This window comes from Manis pentadactyla, chromosome 4 (assembly GCF_030020395.1).
Source record: "Manis pentadactyla isolate mManPen7 chromosome 4, mManPen7.hap1, whole genome shotgun sequence".
NCBI classification, from domain to species: domain Eukaryota; kingdom Metazoa; phylum Chordata; class Mammalia; order Pholidota; family Manidae; genus Manis; species Manis pentadactyla.
In genome coordinates this window covers 154,146,057-154,168,196 of record NC_080022.1, presented here as the reverse complement: position 1 = coordinate 154,168,196, position 22,140 = coordinate 154,146,057, and the positions used below count along the sequence as shown (strand labels likewise).

General features: G+C 52.9%; 1 protein-coding gene and 1 long non-coding RNA gene across 5 annotated transcripts in view; both read left to right on the top strand.

The window, feature by feature from the left end:
* The first annotated feature begins 103 nt into the window (after positions 1 to 103).
* Positions 104 to 15,196, top strand: MRM1 (mitochondrial rRNA methyltransferase 1). 4 transcript variants are annotated; one of them, XM_036911082.2, is made up of 6 exons: positions 104 to 1,568; positions 1,758 to 1,851; positions 3,002 to 3,134; positions 3,221 to 3,340; positions 3,551 to 3,738; positions 14,690 to 15,196. In XM_036911082.2, exons 1-5 carry the CDS (start codon positions 985 to 987, stop codon positions 3,688 to 3,690), a joined length of 1,071 nt encoding a protein of 356 aa, XP_036766977.1. In that variant the 5' UTR covers positions 104 to 984; the 3' UTR covers positions 3,691 to 3,738; positions 14,690 to 15,196. The 4 variants fall into 4 exon arrangements, with proteins under 4 accessions (XP_036766977.1, XP_057357241.1, XP_036766975.1 ...); XM_057501258.1 differs by lacking the exon at positions 14,690 to 15,196 and adding an exon at positions 4,371 to 8,515 and having other exon boundaries at positions 3,551 to 3,714; XM_036911080.2 differs by lacking the exon at positions 14,690 to 15,196 and adding an exon at positions 3,953 to 8,514.
* Positions 15,197 to 15,434: 238 nt separating this feature from the next.
* The window catches only part of LOC118925324 (uncharacterized), a 43,852-nt gene continuing 37,146 nt past the window's right edge, over positions 15,435 to 22,140 (top strand). The window contains exon 1 of the long non-coding RNA XR_008997301.1: positions 15,435 to 16,984. This is a non-coding gene — a long non-coding RNA (uncharacterized LOC118925324). The remainder of the gene's footprint in view (positions 16,985 to 22,140) is intronic.

The window sequence follows — 22,140 nt, the reverse complement described above, 5'->3', positions numbered from 1 at the left end:
CCCACTCTATGATTGGGGTGCTCGCATCTCAGGATCTCTCCCTTTAGTGGAAAGGTGGGTGAATTTGGGGCATCACTACTGGAATGTGGATTACCTTAGGTAGCAGGTTGTGGGCTTGGGTTGGGTCTTAAAAAATGGGTGGTCATTTGCCAGCTAGAAAAGAAGACAGTAGGGCGTGTATGACTGGGAGGGGGAAAGAGCATGCAGTGCCATGGGAACAGGACAGAACTTAGTGCAGGAGTGAGATGGAGCTGAGAGGGTAACTCCTTTTCAGTGCCTGGATCACTGGGGGTCTGCGTGCTCAGCCCATAGCCTGCTCATTACCTGTGGGCTGAGGGCATGAGCAAGTGCAGGACAGGTACGGAGCTGTCCCTTAGAGAAGCAGCCACCACGTGGTAGTGAGTTATTGCTGGGGTCCTGATGACGGGTGCTGAGGGTTTGACGAGGCAGTGGAGGTGCCGAGGAAGGGCTGGATGCACAAGCTTCTAAGGAAAACCGCCAGCGCCTGGTGGTGGACTGGATGTAGGGAGGGAGTCATCACGACTGACCTGGTTGAACACATCCCCTTTGCTGGTGCTTGGATGAATGCAGCCCTGCACTCTCCTGGGACCTCGAAGGGCACCGAAGCCAGAAGTAGGGTCAGCTCAGCCTCTAGCTCCGCCTCCGACGGGCCGCAGTGCGGTGGAGGTTGCGGCTCGGCCAGCCCTGCAGGTGGCGCTGTGTGTGTGGAGGCGGGGGGCTGGGAAACCGCCTGGAGGCTGCGCACGCGCTGTGTGTGTGTCGCCGCGCAGGGGCCGGGGCCGTCCGGTCCCGGAAGCGGAACAGCCCTTGTGGGAAGCGGGAGGGGGCGGTCGTGGTTCAGCTGCTAGATTGAAGGCAAACTTCTAGCGGATTGTTCGCTTCCGAGGGGCCGCGGGCGGTAGCTGTCGGGTCCCTCTGACCTGTGTTGGGGGGCCTGGGAAAGGGCCGTGACGGGTCCTGAAGATGCAGCAGGGGACATTGACCATGGCACTGCTCTCGGCCGTCAGGGGCGCGTCCCGGCTTTGCTCCAGGCGCCTCCTCACGCGTCATTTCTCCCAAGCCGCGCGGCGTGGACAGCGGCCCGGCGGGGAGGAGTTAAGACGTCTGCTACTGGATGATTTGCCGCCGACCCCGCGGTCGGCCGGGGAGCTGGAGGTTCTGTTTGGCCTGTCCCCGTGTCTCTTGGCCCTGCGGGCCGCCCGCCGCCGCGTGGCCCGGCTTCTACTACAGGCCGGCAGGTCCGGGCTGCAGGGGGAGCGGGTCGAGCTGCTCCGGGTGGCCGAGGCGCGGGACATCCCAGTCCTGCGGCTCAGTCGGCAGAAGCTGGATGCCCTGTGCCGCTACCACGTCCACCAGGGCGTCTGCATGGAGGTGAGCCCGCTGCAGCCTCGGTCTTGGGCTGAGGTCGGGGAGACGAGACCGGGCGACGACCCCCAGCAGCTGTGGCTCGTCCTCGAGGGGCTCCAGGATCCCCGGAATCTTGGGGCCGTGCTGCGCTCCGCTCATTTCCTCGGAGTGGATAAGATCATCACCAGCCGGAGAAACAGGCACGGACGTTCCCAGTGTGTCCTAATTTGCAGGCGCGCCCGAGTTCCCAAGCACCTTGACCCTTGGTGATCCCATTGCCAGGCCTCCCCATGCCAGGAATCTCACCCTTAACCTTTGGGGGCCTGGGAGGGCAGGGCAGCGGGTTGGAGGTTACCCAGCTTCATGCGGGGCATGGGGAAACTTTGCAGCTGCCCGCTCACTCCGATAGTCAGCAAGGCCAGCGCGGGGGCCATGGAGGTGATGGACGTGTTCTCCACTGATGACCTGGCCGCTTTTCTACAGGTAATATTGAGGCGGGAGGAGGGACGCGCCGGGGTAAAAGAGCAGAACCAAGCTTAATCTCCAAGGGCACTCAGCCAGCTGTTGATGTGCTTCCCTTGCTGGACACAAGGGGGCAGTATTGCCCCGCATTTGGCAGCTCCCCTGACCGTTCCCCAACAGGTCTTCCAAGGCCCGCCCAGTCTTGAATCTCTTTTCTGTATGCATTTCTTGTTGGTCTCATCCAGCCTCAAGGCTTTAGATACTATTTATATTTGAATGCCTCTTAAATGTATCCTAGCCTGGAACTTGCTTCCCAGCCCGAGATTCGTGTATCTAGTTCCCCATTCAACAGTTGTCTTTTGCTGCTTGATGAGCATTTCAAACTTATTTCCAAAGCCAAGCACTTTCTGCACACTTGCCCAGCTCAGTCGATGGCAACTCCATCCTTTCTTTGTTTAGGCCCCAAACCTTAGTGTTCTTAATTCTTCCTGCTCTCACATTTCATGTCCCACCCGTCAGTGAATTCTTTCAGTTTTTCCTTGAAGTTATGCCTGTATTCTCACCATTTCTCACCATCTCCACTGCTACTATCTGGTTCAAGCCACCATCATCTCTTGCCTGTGTTGCAGAAGCCTCCTGACTGGTCTCCTTGCTTCTGCTACTGCCTCTCAACACAGCAGGCAGAGAGATTCTGTTGAAACATGTCAGACCTTCTCTGCTCAAAACCTTTCATAGCCTTTGCATCTCTCAGAGTAAAGGCCAAAGACATTCCAGTGGCCTCTGAGGTCCTGCCTTAGGCTTGACCTGGACTCTCTTCCCATGGCCGCTTTGCAGTTCTGTCCATCACACATGCCAGGTAAGCATGATCTCTTGGCCTTTGCACTTACTGATCTCTGCCTGGAATGTTCTTCCCCCAGATGTCTACACTCAGATGTCAGCTCACTGGGGCTTTTCTTGAACACCCTTCCACAAGGCTGGGATTTTGGCTTGTTTTGTTTGCCACCCTATCCCCAGTGCCTAGAACAGAGCCTGCCTGTTCTATGTACTTAGTAACTATTGATGGAATTGAATGGGTCAGCAAGGGAATGAAAACATGGGCCAGGCCAGGCTCTTCAGCCAGCGTTCAGATGAAGGCCTGATGAACTGGAACATGTCTTTTTCCCTCTTTCAGGCCAAAGCCCAGCAGGGCTGGCTTGTGGCTGGCACAGTGGGCTGCCCAGAGCCTGAGATTGCCCCATCCTCCGAGATTCCCATCACTAGTTGTTTGGACTTCCTCTGGGAGCAGCCTACTCTCCTAGTGCTGGGTAGGTAGATCTCCCTGTTTTCCCCTGCTCAGATAAGTGTTGCCTGAGTGTCTGCATCCCTAATCCTCTGCCCATGTGCCCTGCAGGGAACGAGGGCTCTGGTCTGTCCCGGGAGGTGCAGGCCTCCTGCCGGCTTCTCCTTACCATCCTACCTGGCCGGCAGCTGCCTCCTGGACTTGAGTCCTTGAATGTCTCCGTGGCTGCAGGTGAGTCTACTGTCCCCTCACGTCTCTGCCTCTGGCCACATCTGTGTAGTTGTTTCATCCTGAACAAGTTGCTCAGTCTCTCTGTGTCTCTATTGCTTTATATGCCAAATGAGGAAAACATCCTTTTGAGGATGAAATGAGAGAGTGTCTGCAACAGGTTCCTTCCTCTGCTCCATCCCCTCTCCTCCCCTTGTCCTTCTGTCTGTGCAGGAATTCTCCTTCACTCTATTTGCAGCCAGAGGAAGAGTTCCCCTGCAGAGGGGAAGAGAGAGCAGCTTCCTCAAGACCCCCAAGACCCCTCAGCCACATCAGAAGGGCTCAGAGTGGCTCAGCACCCAGGACTGTCATAAGGATCAGAAGAAGAGAGGCAGAAGGTGGACTGACTTGGATTGTCTGAGGCGTGTGTGTGCCGAAAGGCACACAGCCATGTGCTTGAATGTACTGGCATCTCTTGCCTGAGTGTGCACCCAGGCCCCTGTTTATTAACCGCTCTTTTGTGGTGGAGACCACAGTTCAGTTGAGTTCCCTGTTTTGATTTCGGGCTTGTGGTTGGAGATGGTAGCTTGTGAATTTCCAGGATGTGCTGGGACAGAGTGTCTTTTTCCTCCTCAGCCCTGCCCAGAAGTCAAGGGGAAGTCTAGACATCAGAAAGGAAATTGCATGGCCCTGTCCAGACAGCCTGTGCCTCTCAAACCAGTGTGAGAATGGTGGAGGGAGGCCCGGGTCCTTCTGTGGTCCAGACAGATGCAAATCCAGGATCAAACCCTTCCTGGGGGCCTTGAGCACATGGCTTCATCTTTATGTGCCTCAGCCCTCCTCTGCACCTCCTTCACAGGGCGGTTTGTGAGGATCAAATGAATACCAGGTTTCCAGGAGACTCTCCATTCTGTTTGATTCCTCCACTAGGTGGCAGCCTCGCTCTTTAGTCACAGTCTCTTTGGGACACTTTTAGTCACCTGGGGAGGTTCCTGGCTGGAGCCCCGCTGAGAGGCAAGCGAAAGATTAGCAAACTCCTTCTATTGTCCCGCAGGGCCCACCGGTGACCCCTCAGTCAGTCCACCTCCTGGAAGGAACCGATGAACCAGACCCCCGGCCTTGGATTCCGTGAGGTGGTGAAGACAGGGTTGCTGTTATTTGTGCAATCCAGACAGAGTTGGTACACAGCTACCCTAGCTGGAGCAGAAGCCACCAACGTGAATAGTTTAGAGCAATCTTTGGCTGCACATTGGGACCACTTGGCAAGCGTTAAACAGCTGGCACCAGGGAGCAGTGCTCAGAGAGTCTGATGTAATTGGTCAGGGTGCAACTTGGGCATCAAGATTTTTAAAGTGCCTCAGGTGAGTCTAATGTGCAGCCCACACTGAGAGGCCCTGGAGCAGGGTTTCTGCACCTCTGAGCTGTTGGCTTCCTGGGCCAGGCAACTGTTGTGACAGCCTGTCCTGGGCACTGCAGCATGTTCAGCACCTCTGGCCTCTGCCCACTAGGTGCCAGTAGCACCCCTTCCCAGTCGTGACAACCGAAAATGTCTCAGGACATTTCCAGAACGTCCCCAAGGGGACAAAACTGCCCCTAGTTGAGAACGGCTGCTCTGGAGCATGGATCCGGAGGACAGCAGCCCTCGGTTCAAACCCCCATTGCTGTGTGACCTTGGGCAAGTTCCTTTCCCACTGAGCCTTCATCCCCTCCCCTCCTTGGTGGAGGGGCCAATTCTCCCTTCCTGGGATGCTGGGGCATAGAGGGGGCAGTGGGGACTTGGTGCCTCACATGTAGTAGGTGCTCAGTAAGCAGTGCCGCGCTTCTCATGTGGAATGCATTTATCTCGAAATTCAACTGGTGACACCAATTTGGAAGGACATTTGATTTGTTTAAAAAGGGCCTAAGAGCAGAGAAAGACAAGTACCAAATGATTTACCTCATTTGTGGAGTATAACAATGAAGCAACACTGAAGGAACAAAATAGCAGCAGACTCACAGACTCCAAGAAGGAACTAGTGGTTACCAAAGGGGAGCAGTGTGGGAGGGAGGGAGATGGGGATTGAGGGGTATTATAATTAGTATACACGGTGTGTGTGGGGGGGTCACTGGGAAGACTGTGTAGCACAGAGAAGACAAGTAGTGACTCTGTGGCATCTTAACTACGCTGATGGACAGTGACTGCAATGGGGTGTGGGGGGGACTTGATAATATGGGTGAATGTAGTAACCACATGTTTTTCATGTGAAACCTTCCTAAGAGTTTATATCAATGATGCCTTAATAAAATAAAATAAAAAGAGATAAGGGCGGGGGAAAAGAAAGGGTATTACGATTAGCATGTATAATATGGGGGGGCATGGGGAGGGCTGTGCAACACAGAGAAGACAAGTAGTGATTCTACAACATCTTACTACGCTGATGGACAGTGACTGTAATGGGGTTTGTGGGGGGGACTTGGTGAAGGGGGACCCTAGTAAACATAATGTTCTTCATGTAATTGTAGATTAATGATAACAAAATAATTTAATAAATAAATAAATAAAATAAAAAGGGCCTAAGAGCACTTTAAAGTCAGTCTTCTCTCTTAAGAAAGAGGAAGAAACCCCTTCACAAACTCCACCAATCTCTACATGGTCCCCCTGAGTTGTCCCTGACCAATACGCAGGCCTGACCTCTGCTGGCATGTGTCAGCCGTGGGCATGCTACACTGCCTCCCCCATCCCTGCTGTGCTCTTGGCCAAGAGCCTAGTGTGGTTTTTAACCTTGTCTGCACCTTAACGTCATGGGGGATAGCTTTAATATTCCAGATGCCCGGGGGCATCAGACTGATTAGATCAGAATCTCTGGGGAAGGAGCCAGGTACCAGCATTTCAGAGTGCCCCAGTTGATGCCAGTATGCATCCAGGTTTGAGAATCACTGGTCCCCAAGCCACCTGCTTAAGTCTGAGAAACTGCTTCTAAAGCACTCGTACCTGTGCTTTTGAGCACATGCCTGAAAGTTTGGGCCGGGGACCTTTCATCTGTCCCTGAGGCTCTTCAGAAGATCCAGCCCTGGCTCCATGGCTTCCTATCTGGATGGCTTCCCAGTCTCCTCATCTGTAAAATGAGGATAGTACCTTCAATATGCTCCAGCTACCCCTCCCCAACAGTGGAGTTGTAAAGATAAAATGAGGGCGTAACAGTAAGAAGTGTCCTGTAAACTAAGGGACTGTGCACCCCAGGACTAGCTCATAATGATATAAACCTGGATGTGATGGTCCAGTTTACGTGTTAACTTGACTGGGTCATGGAGTATCCAGATATATGGCTAGACGTTCTGGGTATTTTTGTGTGGTGTTTTTAGATGAGATTAATATTTAAACTGGTAGACTGAGTAAAGCAGATTGCCCCCCCCCCACTGTGGGTGGGCCTCATCCCATCAGTTGAAGGCCTGAATAGAACAAAAAGACAGACCCTCCCCTGAGAAAGAATTCTTCCTGTCTTTTGAAACTGAAACTCTTCCTGGGTCTTGATCTTGCTGGTCTTGAGAAGGGCACTACATCACTAGCTCACCTGGGTCTCCAGTTCATTGGCTCACCCTGCAGGACTTGGGACTTGCCAACTTCTGTATTCACACGAACCAATTCCTTATAATACATGAGAAGTATGAATATAGCTATGTGTATACGTGTTTATCTCCTATTGGGTCTGTTTCTCTGGAGGACCCAGACCCGTAGCCTCGGTGAAGACCAGGCTGAGCTGTATGCTGGGGCTCCCTCTGTGCGCGGGTACAGAATCGAGCTCTGCTCTCCAGGACTTAACCTAGCATGGGACCTAGATATCGGGGGTGGGGGTACTCAGGGTCCAGAGATCCTTCTCCAATCCAGGGACTCCTCTGCAGTGTCTGGAGGCATGCTGTTCATCAGCCTTCTGGGTCCCAGTGGTCTGGGCACTCTTGGGCTAACAGCCAGGCACAAGGGGCTCCTCCCTGCTTCGTCCCTGGTCAACAGGCTGGCTAGCCTCTGAGAAGACAGGTTCCCTAGAATGAAAAGGGATTGAGGCCCTAGTTACCTGCCATGCACACAAACGGCATGCAAATCAGGCATTCCCAAGACAGGAAACAGCCTGGGCCCTGAGGCTGAAGATGAGGCCTGATGCTCCCTGGAGTGGCTGGTCTCTGGTCCTGACACAGCACTGTGCCTGACACACACAAGCTGCTCAATAAGAGTGTTAAATATTCAGGAGCTGGGGTGGCTGTGCCTTGGATATGAAGGGGATTGGGTGGGGGGGTCCATCCTCTGCAGGGCAGGGTCAGGGTGAAGCCATAGCAGAGAACAGTGGTAGTTAAGACTATGACCCTGGCTGTTAAGCAGTGTTCGCTTTGAGCTCCAACTTTGTGACTTGCTAGTGATATACATGTGGACATACCCCTCAGCTTTTCCAAGCCTTGGTTTTCCTTGTCTTTAAAATGGGGATAACAATAGTGTCTACTTGAGAGGATCATGGTGCAGATTAAATGAGATCACACAGGTAAAGCCCTCACCCTGTGCCTGGAGGAGGAAGGCAGCTGTTCTTGCAGCCCCTGGGGGCAGACCTAGAGTTCAGGGCACTGGCTCTGTTTTCCTACCAGCAAGGCCTCAACTTCCCCATCAGCTCTAGCACTCCTTTCACCTGCATCTGCCTGTGAACAGCTAAAGGGAGGTGGAGAGCAGAGGGGGTTGGAGTGACAGTCGCAATATCCTCCTTTGTCAGGGCTCCCCAACCAAGAGGGGAAGGGTCTGGGAAGGCTGGTAACCCCAGAGCAGCTGAACTGTGGCCTGCACCCCCACCCACATCCAGGATTGGAATACTTTTTTTTGGTAGGAGGCTAAATTGCCAGCTCCCTCCCCTCTGGTTGGGGTCCTCAACTAGACCCCCCGCCCCCCCACAGGGCCAGGTGCTAGGGATCCCCCACGGTTTGTAAATGTAATCAACCTTGAGGTCTCAGGCTTCCACAGGTGCAATTAGCCTGCCCATCTGCTAATCCCTGATTAATGATGTTTATAAACAAGAGACTCCACTCAGAGCTGTTCAGCCCCTCCCTCCCAGGCTTGGAGGCAGGGGGTCTTCCTGGCGCCCCCACAGTACACACCCTCTTCAGGCCTCCCCAGCCAACACCCCTTCCCATTTCCCTCACTGGGCAGAGCTGGGGGTTGCCCCTGACCCACTCTCTCATTGCACGCAAGTAGAAAGGAAACAGAGCCTCGTTAGGCTTAGTGGTAGGGCCAGGATCCTGCTCTTGCGTTTCCTCCCAGTTCTGAAACTCCAAGGATGCAAGGTGGGCTTGCTGGGCTTGCTGCCTTTATTTACCACACCAGCTCCAGCCGTACACGCCTCCCTGCAGGGAGGTGTGGGCTCACCCCCAGTGCCCCATGGAGGGAACACTTCCATTCTACCCACCTTTAGCTGAGGACCTTGGTGGTGCCAGAGGCCCAGTGGAGAAAGCATTGAGAACAGACTCCTGAGTCAGATGGTCCTCGTCCAAACATTGGCTCTTTGTCAAGCCAGTTGCTTAACCTGACTGAGCCTCAGTTTCTTCCTCTGTAAAATGGAGATAAGGGTAGTACATACCGCCTGGGTTGTTGTGAGGATTGATTGTCAGGTTTATGCAAAGGACTCAGCACAGTGCCTGGGACACAGTAGGTGCTCAGTAAATGCCAGCTCTTTATGGCAGTGAAAGTGATGATAATGATGGTAATGAAAGGAGGCGTCTGAAGCTACAAACATGCCTAAGAACTTTCCCTTCTCCCCTCATCCATCTCTCTAGGGAGAAGGGCAGGTCCCAGCTCATTACTAGTGAGGGCTGGGGTGGAGGTGTCAGATTGGAATCACCCCTGGGTCTCTTCACAGCTTCCCTGTTTCATTAACACCTCCCTGGTGGTCTTCAGCTAATCCTGCTGGGGGAGGTGCTCCAGAAAGTTCTAACTGCCCCCTTCCCAGCCCAGAGTTCAATGCTCTCTTAGGTCTGCTCTTAGGTCTGCTCAGTTGCACACAGAGGTTTTATGTGGAAGAGAGGTGGCCACTGGCCAGGAGGCGATCACTGTTCCCTCCACCCAGGGTCCTTGAAGCCTGGTCAGGGGCCATAGTCCCTGGGCGTGCCTCTTCCCCTGCCCACCCCCATGGACCTCTCATCCATGGCTTCTAGTCCCCCCACCCCCACTGCATCCTAACCCAGCCACTTCTTCCTTCCTTTCAAATCTCCCATGACTCCACAGGCACAGCATGGTCTTGGGTTCTGATCCTGCTGCATCCCTCCCCTAAGGCAAGTCACTCGTCCTCCTGGACATTCAGTTGCTTCTTCTGTAAAACAGGGATACCATACCTACAGCAGGCTGGCATAGTGCCTGGTAAACTGTGAAGTCTTGAGAGTGTCAGCCATTGTTACTTTACAGGCACAACTGCTCTCCAAATTATCTTTTTAAATTGAAGAACCTTGTTTAGCCGACAGGGGTGGGTGGGGAAGCAGGGCCAAAGCCCCAAGGACCATTAGCACGTTCACAGAAGCAGGAAAGGGCATGAGCTCTGCCCCAGTTAATTGTCCCAGTTTCTTCTCCAGATTGGGAAAAGGAGTGAGGCTAGTCGTTGAATTAGGACCAGGAGATTTATACCGTGGGCTCTGGGAAGGCTGCTTCTAAAAATGGTTCCCCTCCACTACACTCCAGGAAGGATTCTTATGGAAATGCCTGTCCTTCACCCTCCCAGAGCCCTCTCTGTCACAATATTCCATTTCAGAGGACACCCTTCACCAGCTGTGGCGGGCGGGGAGGAGGGGCTGGGCCCGGGTCCTCCCTGCCTCAACCCCCAGCCGGCTTCCTGAATTTGGCCCCTTCTGCTCTCTGCCACCTTCGTGCGCCCTCTCCCCCTCAGATTCAGGCTTTTATGCTGACGTTGGTTGGTGTCAGAAGGAGAACTCCATGAAAAGTGGTACCTTCTGTGGTTTACCTGCGACTTCAAAAACGTCATGGGCTGTAATGTTTAGAAAGAAGAAACTAACGCAAACCAGCCAAGATAGGTGGTAAGAGAGGGTTTGGTCCCTTCTTACAAGTAGTCTTACAGGCCCCCCTGCCCTACAACTGCTGGTGTCCCTGGGCCCCCACAGGCCTCTGCAGATATGTAATCCCCGCCCACTCTCTAGGACCCCCACCCCCTGAACCCTTTAGACTATCAGGGAAGGAATTAGCTTTACTCATTTTATAATCCCAGCTCCCAGCACCCTGGGTGTTTAAAAACCACAAATGAAGGAGAGAGTGGTTCCTGCGGTTGGAGACTAACTGCCTCCCCCTCCTTTTCTCTATTATGAGTTGTGGGCAGATCTCTCAGCACATTTCCAGCTGGCCCTGACCTTCCACTTTCAGAGGAGGCAAGATGCAAATGATCTCCCAGCCACAGATGTGGCTGATGGAGGGCTTTGAACAAAGGAGCTGATGAAGGGCTGAGGGGATGCTCTGTGCCCCACCTGCATCCAATCTTGCACAGATGCCTTGTCATAGATGGGGGTGCTCAGCCTGGGTCAGGCACTGTAAGGGGCTGGATCTTGTTTAAATCAGAGCCCTGAGACAGACACAAATACCACAGTCTTGCCGTGGGGTGGGTGTGGGACAGGGAAGCTGTGTGCTTGGAGCAGGGTGATAAGGGTGATGGGGATGGTACTAATGTTCATTAAGTACTTGCCATGTGCTAACACTTTTACATGCCTCGTCTCATTGAATCCTTATGGGGCTTCGGAGTAGGCGTTGTTACTACCTTTGGCTTTAGATAGGAAAAGGGATCTCAGAGGCATTGAATGACCTGCCACAGTTATGCTGTGCAGTTGGGAGGATTCGGGAGGGATGGAAGGAAGGAGGGGAGAGCGGGTAGGAGCTGGACCTGGAAGGAGAGACCCTCCAGCACAAGCAGTTAGGGGGCCTGCTGCTGGGAGGCCCAGCCAAACATGCACACAGCCCCCTCTCCCCATCCTGCCACACCAAACCCCTACCCCAGGCAACACCCCAGGCTGTCTCTCCACTCCACTTGTCCTGAGCCACCTTGGCAAGCTCTAAGTGAGGATCCCTGGAGAGGGGGTAGGGAACACCTCCACCAGTGCCCCACTCAGCTATGGGTGCTATGCCCAGGCTGGGAGGCCAGAGTGACAGCTCAGGGCTAATGAGGGAGGTGGCAAAGCACCTTGACTCCTAGAGACACCCAGACTTGGGTTTCAATCCTGGTCTGCCCCCAAATCTTAAGATTCAGGCCTTAGTTGAGTTACTTAATCTCTGAGCTTAGTGTCCTCACTGTAAAATGGTACCAATAACAGCTCTCTCCCAGGGGCCTGAGATGAGAGGAAGGCAGGCCTCCAAGAACTCCGTGCCTGCCCCTTCCTTCCCTCCTCAGGAGCTCCCTCTGTGTCTGCCTCTCTGCCCCTCCTGGCTCTGGTCTGTGCCTCCTCTCCCTCTCAGCTCTGCCTGCCCCCCACTGGGAGCTCCCTGTTTCTGCTGCCTTTCTGGGGCTGTGTCTACACACCCTGTCTGTCCCTCTCCTTGCCTCTCCCCTGGCTTTTGATGCCCTGGGGACTGATCGATGGCAGCCGCTGCTTATCGATTGGGGTGGGCATCCAAGTGTGGCTGCCGGAGGCCAATATTGATGAACAGGATTGGTGCCCAGACTGGATGGTGTGGCACTCGGGAAGCCTGGGGCTCCCCACTGCCCTGCCAGGAACTGAGGGTGGAATCCTTAAAGCTGCAGACCCTGATGCTAGGATGGAAGTAGAGGGTGGGGCAGAGGGCCTCTGAAGACAGAAGGTCAGGGCTTAGCTCATGCTGTCATTTAACAAGTAATTATTGAGCACCTACTATGTGTCAGCTGGGGAAACAGCTGTGAACAAGTCAGCAAAAATCAATAAGTAAAATTATATTGTGTGTTATGCAAGAAATAGAGCGTGGAAATGGGGATGGAAGTGCAGTGGCTGTGGGTAGGTGCTATTTTAAATAGTGTAGCTAGGGATGGGCCTCACTGAAAATGTGACCTTGAAGCAAAGACCTGAAGACAGTAGAAGAGTGAGCCATGTGAGCGTATTGGGCAGTGGAAAGCTGAGCATGTGTAAAGACCCTCTGGTGGCGTCCTGCTCTCCAGGAGGCCAGTGCGCTGGAGTGGTGAGTAAGGGGAGAGGGGAGGAGGGGGGCTGTGCATGGCTGGGACAGTAGGCCAGGGCCCATCACTGCCCTCACTCCAATCTGACAGGCCTGAGCAGCTTCCCTACCAGCATGGCTTCTAGAACGTGATTCTGCAGCTCCAGCCAATGACTTGTGTTTCCCCCCAGCAGTGACCATGACCAGGTCTTTCACCAGCTTTTTCAGTGAGCTAAATGCTCCCAGCAGCCCTGTGAATTAGAGTCTATCATTCCCTGTTGTAGAGTTGGGGAGACTGAGTCTCAGAGGCATTTGGCAAATTGCCCCAGAGCTAGGACTCAACCCCAATTCTGTCTGACTCCAAAATTTTTGCCTTTCCCTGCTTTGTGGTTACTGTCTTAACCATTTTTAAATGTACAGTTCAGTAGTTAAGTATATTGCCTTGTTGGGCAACAGATCTGTAGATCTTTTCCATCTTACAGGACTGAAACTCTACCCATTAATCAACAACTTCCCATTCCTCTTCCCCAACCCCTGACAATCACCATTCTGTTTTCTGTTTCTATGTATTTGACAACTTCAGACACTCATATAAATGGAATCATACAGTATTTGTCTTTTATGACTGACTGACTTAATTCAGCATAATGTCTTCAGGTTCATCCATGTGGCATGTGACAGGATTTCCTTCCTTTTTAAGGCTCATACACCACCATGTGTATGTGCCACACTTCTTTATCCATTCATTGGTTGATGGACATTTAGGTTGCTTCCATGTCTTAGCTATTGTGAATAATGCTGCATTGAACAAGGGTATGTAAATATCTCTTGGAGATCTTATTTTCAATTCTTTTGGTTATATACCTATAAGTGGGATTGCTGGATCATATGGTAGTAGTTCTATTTTAATTTTTTGAGGAACCACCATACTGTTTTTCATAGCAGCTGCACCATTTTACAGTCCCACCAATAATGCACAAACAAGGGTTCCGATTTCTCCACATCCTAACGCTTGCTCTTCCTGTTTCTTTGATAGTAGCCATCCTAATGGGTGTGAGGTGGTATCTCTGTGTTTTGATTTACATTTCCCTAATTATTAGGGATGTTGAGCATCTTTCAATATGCTTATTGGCCATTTGCATATCATCGTTGGAGAAATGTTTATTCAAGCCCAATTTTTAATGGAGTTCTTTGGTTTTGTTGTTGAGTCATAGGAGTTTTTTTTTAAATATTCTGATATTAACTCCTTATCAGATAATGATTTTGCAAATGTTTTCTCCTATTTTGTAGGTTGACTTTTTACTCTGTTGTGTCCTCTGAAGCCCAGCAGTTTTACATTTTGATGTAATCCCATTTATCTATTTTTCCTTTTGTTGCCTGTGCTTTTGGTATCATGACCAAGAAATCATTGCCAAGTCCATCCAAAATGGTTGCTTTTAGCCACTCCTCTCTGCTGTCATCAGTTCTGCCAGCACCTTTGAGTGGGTGGGAAGTAATGGGGGGAGCATTTGCAACAGTTGAAGTAATGGGAAAGTGTTCAGCTAGGAGAATGGAAGTCCCTAGGTGGGTGGAGGGTGGGGTGGGATGGGGAGCATGTTAGGGTGGACAGTGGCTATGGTATTCCAATTACAGAGGGGCTTTCATGGGGCACAGCAATGACTCAGATGGCACTGGGACCAGTGGGAGGCTCAGGGAGGCAGCAGCTTAATCTAACAGGATTCCAGAGGTTGAATGGGGGTCCTGTAGAGGTAGTGAGCTCCCTGTCAGTGGAGGAGTGCAAGCATTCAGATGACCACCAGGTAGGGTGTTGCACAGGGACTTCAAGCAGAGGATATTAAGCTTGGGTTGAAGGCCTCTGATCCCTTCTGTGATTCAGTAAGGAGGGAGGGATGGGGTGGGTAGGATTGCAGCTGACTGTTCCCCTGTGTGTCTGGGAGAGTCTTATGATTTGGGGGTGATCTGTGGAGGAGTTTCCCTGAGTTTCTGTCACCCTGGAGCCTGAACCCAGGCTCTGACCCAGATGGCCCAAGGATCTTGGAGCCCTGGGCTGGAGGAGGGGAGGAGAGATGAAGATGTGGTTCTTCCATGACCTGCAAGGTGCTCCTTGTGAGCAGAATGGAGGAAACAGACTTGAGAGCCTTGCAGACCTTGGTTCAGGCACTGCCTCCAGTTCTTATTGGCTGGTTTGGGCGATTTCTTTAACATCTCTGATTCTCATTTTCCTGAGCAAGGAACCATCACTTCTCTTGCAGGGTTTTCTGCAGAATGACAATAACAGGTGCCTGGAGCCTGGCGGGTGCTCAGTAAACCGCAGTGATCACAGTTAACCCACTGATAACTTCCCCTCACCACCCTCCGGAGACAATGACCCTGAGTGGGCTACACACCCTCCACCTCCTGGTGACTGTTTTCCACCGTTCTTGGCCCTGGCCAGCCCCTCTGATTTGGGTGGACCTCAGCCCCTCATTCTTTCTGGGGGTATCTGGACTCCTGCATTCAGAACCAGCTCAGCTGGCCCAGACACCCAGGCTGGCCCAGGGCCCCTTTCTGGGCCTGGCAGGTGGGGCTGCATGGCAGCCTGATATCTTATCCGCTAGTCCTCTGTCTCTGTGGTTCTTGGCCCTGGAGCTTCTCCCTCCTGGTGGCCCAGACCCTCCCTGCATCCTCTGCCCTGGCTCATCTCCTCAAACATGACCCCCAACCCAGCCCATCGTGCAGAAAAATCAAATCTCATTAAAGGCCATTGATTTTCCTCCAAATTTGCTGCGAGTATACTTTGAACCTTCTTCATATTACTGCCTGTTTCTACCTTCAGCCCTTCAACTACCGCTGTAACTTAGCCAGGGAAATAGAGGGGTGCTGAGTTGGCAGGCAGTGTGGAGGGCAAGAGGTCTGGGAGAGCTGTCTGCTGCCTGCTCTGGCCCTTCAGTGGCAAGACTCTGGATATGGCCCTGAGTTCTGGGGAGGGAATATTTCCCTGTCTGGCTGCCCCCCATCCTGCAGGGCTTGGGCAGAGGGGTTGTGTGTGTCTGTGTGTCCAAGTCTGTCTTTGTGTGTCTGTGTGATTTCACGTGTCATTGTGTATGTGTGTCTGTGTGTCAATGGTATGTCTGCGCATCTGTGTCTATTTGTCTCTGTATCTGGGTGTATGTCTGAGTGTGTGTGTGTATTTGTATGAATGCAGCACGGGGAGAGGAGTGTGGCTCGTGGCTGAAGTCTGGATTCATGAAAGAGCCAGGGGGCTTGACTTTGGGTAAACCCAAGATATGGTTCTCTTCCCAGGGGCCAAGGGCTAGGTGGGGCTCTGGAGGGGACACAGGCTTCTCTGTCCTCTCCCACCCACGCTGCTGCCCCTTTGTTATCTTAGAAATGGGACATTTTGCTGACTTTGCTTGGGTGTTAGATTTGGGGTTTGGGGGATTGGTGGAAAAGATTTGCAACCTGATGTTGGAGGCCATGAATTCTCCCGCCCCAACTCCAGTCTGAACTAAGGGCCTCAGGTGGGTGTGTTTGGAGTTGAATGAACATATATGCACTTGGTGAGTCTGGAGATAGACGGGGTTAGGAGAAAAGATTGGGCAGTGAAGGTGGCAGGGATGAGGTGTGGCATGGAGGACATCCCCGTCAGCGTGAGCTAGGTTCCTAGCACAATGTTCAACATCAAGGTCAGCCTTACTGGGGAAAAGAGTCACAAATAGGGACCCTTTGACCTTTATGGGATGAAGTGGCTTGCGGCCTTGCTGTAGGCTGAGCCATTTGCCTCTAGCCTATGTGCCAGGGCCAGAGGTCAGCCTTGGTGCTGGTCTGGCATTCTAAGCCCTGGGGCATGGCTGAAAGGCCCCAGAGAGCAACTTGGTGGCACCTCCTACAAATTTGAGGGCGGGACAGTCCCTGGGTATGTGGCCTCAATGAAGCCTTGCCCACATGCCCCAGCCCTGCACAGACACATCATGTAAGTTCACTGATGTGCATGTGTGTTCGCCCTGGGGCCTCTGCCAGGGAGCTGGAAGTGGCTCTCCCAGTTCTGGGGACAGGCCAGATTTATGGCACTGGGAGAAATATTTAGGCCTGAGACAGTTTGGTTGTGTTAATTATGGAAATCTAAAGATAATCTATATTTAATGCTGAATTTTGTCAAATTTGCTAAAGAATTAGGGGAGCGTGTGCAAACAGTGACACTTCAATGAAGAACAAGGTGCAATTAAACTCTGAAATTTACAGTGGAATAATTGGAGAGCATGACAAATATAGTTATCAGCAGCAACTAATTAGGGGTCTGCTCGAGGTTTCTGGGCTTGATTAATCTTGACTGGATGCTAATAAGTTATGCTAGGCAGCTGATACCATTTATCCCCTCCTACTTTCCACCTTCTCTCCAGAGCACTGGGGGTGGGGATGTGACCCAGCCAGCCCATCCCTCTACGACCTGGCCTGCAGGGGAGAATGGGGACATTGCAGCTCCTGTGCTCAGACACCCCAGCCCAACTAAGGACGGCAGGAACCCCTTGGGCTGCCCCCGCTCAGGCATCCTGGGGTCTTTATGGTTGGTAAGTCCTTTTTGGTGTCTCACTTGAGATTTGTTGGGGTTGAGGGAGAGAAGATTGGAGCCTGAGTTTAGGGTGTTAGCTAAGCCTCAGGGGGCCAGATTTGTTCCCTTGCTGTTCATGTAGCTCAGTCTGACTCCCGCCTCCACCTCCCACTCCATGCCTCGTTGGCAGGGGCGCTGAAAGCTCCCTGCTCTGACCCGAGATAGACCTGTGCACACCTTCCTTGGCTAGATGACTCCCTTCCTCTCCCAGGTCTCTGCTGATCCTCCTTGCTGCTGACTGTGGCCAAATCTTAGATTCACTGATAATAGTTTAGGCCTGAGCTGGCCATGTTCCCTGGCTTGGTTGGAGTGTGGCTGCACCTTGGGCATCGCTGCCAGGCCCAGCTGTGAAACTAGAACCATCCCTTCCTTTCTGTCTCTGATTCTGTCTCCTGTCCCTGAAGTCTCCCTTGAACTTGCTCCCCTTGTCTGCCTTCAGGAGCCCACCCCAAGAGGGATCTCTGTGACTAGTCAAAAGGAGGGAATGACCCCTTGAGAGCTCTCCCCTTCACCACCTGCCTTTCTCTCAGAAGTTCTCTGACTGACATGGACCCCAACGGGGGGGCAGGTGGGGTCTGCCAGCTGTATGCACAGACCCCATCCTGAGCAGACACCCCTGACATCTCTGCCTCTGCTCAGTGTCATCTGGCACAGGATGGGACTCAGATTGGCAGCCTTAGATGAGTTTGGTGACTAGAAATGGGACATTAGATGAACTCCTTCTTTGTGAATGTCTTTGATACACCAGAACTCTGAAGGCACAAGTGAGTGTGTCTTAGGAGGCCAGAACCCTGATGTGGCTGGTCGAGAAGACTGCTGGGAGGGGGTGCAGGGGCTTCCAGAATGCCTCCCCGTGGTGTGTGGGCCAGAGTGGTCCTCCTCCTGGGAGGAGAGGGTGTTGCTTCCTTGAGGCCTCAGTTTCTCTTCCTGCTTGTGGTCCAAGGAGCTTTGAGGTCAGACCCACCTGGACTTGTGTTCCAGCCCTGGGGTCCTGGGCTGGTCCTGACCATGTTGAGTGCTGGTTTCCCTCTTGTGAACAGGGACAATTGCTTTGAGGCACTTTCCCCAGGGTCACCAAGACCTCAGGTAAAGGGCTTTTTGCTGAGCAGGCCCTCATTAAAGGGGGTTCCCTCCCTGATCCCCCTCTCCCTCCCTCCCAGTCCCCTTCCTCCACCCCTTTACCTCTCAGGACACTTGCATACCTTTTAAATCAATGCTAGGTCCTAACTTGAGGGAGGCTGGGGTGGGACCCAGAGCCTGGAGCTTCACTTTCTGCATCACCTGCCTTGGGAGGGAAGGGAACCTGCATAGCTTGAGGCCGGGTGTGCAGTGGTAGAAAGGAGTTTGTGAGGTCCCCAGCCAGGCCGTGAAGGCTGTTATTCATGAGTAAGAGTGTGCTGGGAGGAGGTGGCTCTAATAACCTTCTCGGCCCCACTCTGTCTCCGAACAGTGTACCTAAATGCAAATCAGATCATTCCTATCCCTGCTCAGAAACCTTCAGTGGCTCCCTGTTGTCTGCAGGATAAAGTGCAGACTACAGTCTGGTTCCTAATTCCTCTTGGGCCTCTTGAAGTCCCTTTGAAGTCTACCTCCCATCCCCTCAGACAACACCCTCTTCCTCAAACTCCCTCCACAGCTGAAAGTCTGAAGGTTTTTACTGGGGCAGTTTCCACTGCCTGAAATGCCTGCCCTTCTCCTCGCATCCCCATGCCCAACTACCTGGAGACCAGCTCAAGTCTCAAGGCCCTGCAGAGTGAGCCCTGATGTTCTGGTTTACACCTGTCATCCCTTCCGGACCTCTATCAGAAGTCCCTCTGCTTGCATAGGCATCCCCAGGGCTGTCAGACTCCTGCACCAGAGGGCGACGGCACTGGGGGCACAAGAGGAACCGACCCCAGCATTGGTAGCACCCTCCTCGGACCTGCCTCTGCTGTACTACTGCCCTGGACTTCAGGGCTGGAGGACTGGAGGTCAGGGTGTCTGAAGGTCTGCAGCTTCTCTGCCAAGCTAGCACACTTTGGGATTTGGATGAAAATTTGAGTACTAGCTTCTTTGTATGTTGTAGCAAATTTACCAGTCACCATTCATATCTTGGGGCCCCAAGGCAAAGCTTAGCTGGCCCATTTTACAGATGGGGAGACATGGCTTGGTCATTGCTTAATCTTGCAGAGACTAGCAAGTCACAGGTGGAGGATGCATCGGATAAACCAAGGCTCAGAGCAAATTTGCTGAGGGTGATGTGGCCTGTGAGGGGAGAATTGGGCTTCAAACCCAGGCCTCTCTGACTTCTAGGTTAGCAACTTTTCCTCCATGCCAGTTTTTCTAGTCAAAACCGTAGATGAATGCCTCTGTCTTTATCACAGCCCCTGGCTCTGAGGCAACTGCAAATGGTGTCTCAAGCTTTGGACTCCAGCCGCTAATCCTTAAGTACTGTGTGTCTGTGGACAAATCACTTGCCCCTCTGAGCCACAGCTTCTATAAAATGGCCAGGCAATGTTTAGTCCCTTATTTGCAGGGCTGTGATGGGATGAAGTGAGATGATGGATGCAGACACCCTTCTCCTCCAGGTTGGACCCCAGGCGGGATCCCCAGTGGAGCTGGGCCAGGAATTACCCCCAGGGACTGTTGGCCTGTCCCGTGGAGCTGGGAAGGGGAACACAAACACCCTCAGCCCTTCTCTGGGGGCTTCTTCCTCAGGGCTTCCAGCCTTCTCAGCAGCTGGAAGTGGCTTGGCTCCATCACCATAGCAACGTGGGCCAGCCACCTGCAGGGGCTTGCGGGTGCCAGCCATTGACCTCACTTAGGGTGATTACCTTTTGTCAAATAAAATCATTGTGCTGATAAAGAGGCTGTGCGCCCCCTCATCCCCCATCCTGCTTGGCCTGTTCCCCATCCCCACCCTGGGCGGATGGGGAAGAGAGGCTTCCCCCCACCCAATTACTCCCAGCCCCTGGGGTGCCTTACCCTTAAATAAGTTGTTGACCAAGACCTGACTGGGCTTTCATTTTTGACAGTTTTAACCATCTCCCATCCTCCCCATCTTGTCTCTGCCTCCCTGTCCCAATGTCTTTGTTGAAATTGCACAATTGAGATAATACTGCTCTCCTGGTCTCACTTCAGTGTGGCTTTGAGCACCCACCAGGCCTCCCAAGTCATGGCAATAATAAAGCCTACTTATTGAGGGCCTGCTGCGGGTTACATCCTTTACAAGTGCCTTCAGAAATGTCTTTAATCCCTACAACAAAAACAACTGTGCAAGTCAGGAGCTTCAATACCCCTTTACAGAGGAGAAGACTGAGGTTCTGAGAGGGGAAATGTTTGTTTTGACAAGGCTAGGAACCTGGGTTGGCCCAGCCTCTGCGCTGGAGAGAGGGCTTTCCTGACAAGGTGTGGCCTCTGGTTGTCACACACCTGTTGGCTCAGCCCTGGGCTGGGCTTCCAGGGGAGAGAGGAGGCTCTGAGTCCCAGCTGGGGTGGCAGATGGACATATCCACGGAAAGGAGAGATGCCAGGTATAGTGTGACCAGTGCTCGCAGACCCAGAAAACAGTGGTGACCCAACTCCAGAGGCTGAGGAAGCAGACGCCACAATAGAGGCCCTGAGGTCTGAGAGGAGGCCAGGACCGGCAGCCCCTGGGCCTCTGGTGAGCAGGTGACACTTAGCTGAGTGCCTCACCTTATCTTATGTGAGGGTCATCACAGCCCCATTTTACAGGTGAGAAAGTAAGATTCAGAAAGCTTAGGTGAATTTTCAAGGTCACACAGCTGGTGTGGAGTGAGGATTCAAACTCAGATTTGCCTGACTTTGCTGCCCCTGTAGTGCTCCTTTCACCCAGCTGCCTGCCGGGTCAAGGATGGAGAGAGGAACAGAGCGGGAGAGAGAGGGAAAGAGAGAAAACCATGAAACATGAAACAGGCTGAGCGGGGCATGGAACACAGGCTCCATATACAGCGGGGAGGCTTCTCGGGTGTCTAGGGATGCCTTAGCAGTTTTCATTATATGAGGCTCTTGTTAAAATAAGGATTTGCCAGAGGGTTTACCAAAGTTGTGGCTAATTTGGGAACTTTGCCTTTCACCAAAGAACACAAAATAATGCCTTGTGACTTGGCTATCTGAAAGCTCATTTTAAGCCTTACAATTATCAAGTCGGGGCCCGACAGGCAGTGATGGGCAAAGCTTTCACATTGTGAGGGCCTCTCCTCTGGATTCTGGGGTGTCCCTGTGACGGGAGGAATAGCGTAATCCAGACTTAACGTCAGCATCTGGATTTGAGGCCCTTCGTCAGGATGAGTCCCAGCCTAGACACCCTTCCTCTTCCCCACCGTCCCCCTGCCCCCATGAGAGGCCCTGCCCCACAGTGGGCGGGCACAGCAGTGCCAGAAGGGGCGCACTAGGTGGCGCTCTGATATTGGTCAATCCTCCCAGCGCCTGGTTGTGCAGTGGCTGGAGGGCCAGGTTGGAGGGATTTGAGGGAAGCCCTCTCTCTGGACCTTGGTTAGGTGAGGGGGCATTGGAGATGGCAGAAGCCAGGCTCGGGGATGAGAGGGACTGCTCCTCCCTCTCATGACTCCTGATCATTCATGGGGCCCCCAGTGCTGGGGGCTGAAACAGTAACAGTGGAACGGACAGAGAGACAGAGGGGCTGTGTGGGGTGAGTAGGTGAGCCCAAGGCCGGGGAAGGGCATGGGGAGGGCTGCCCTCACACTGACCGCTAAGCCCTGGGACCCACGTGGAGGTGGGGATGCCTGCGCACACCGTGGTCCTGTGGGCCGATAGGCTGCTGGGGAAGGAGAGCAAGTCATGCCTCCAGCAACTGTAAAAGGAAGCCCGCCCTGGGAGGCATTGGCAAGGGAACAGCTTTGCTCCAAGGGCAAGATGCAGGCCCAGGCCCCAAAGGCCTGGGTTCTTGTCCCTGTTTAGCCGTGTCCTAGCTGTGGGCACGTCACTCAGATCTCTGCTGCATTCTTTTGTGAAGTGGGATAATTCTCAGACTTGCTGGGAAGCTTACGTGAGATCGCACATTCAGTAGGCCCAACGGGAGGCATCGCTCCGGTTGTGTGAGTTTGCGGAGTGGCATCTTGTGTTTCTTCCTTGCCTGCAGGCCCAGTACATTCT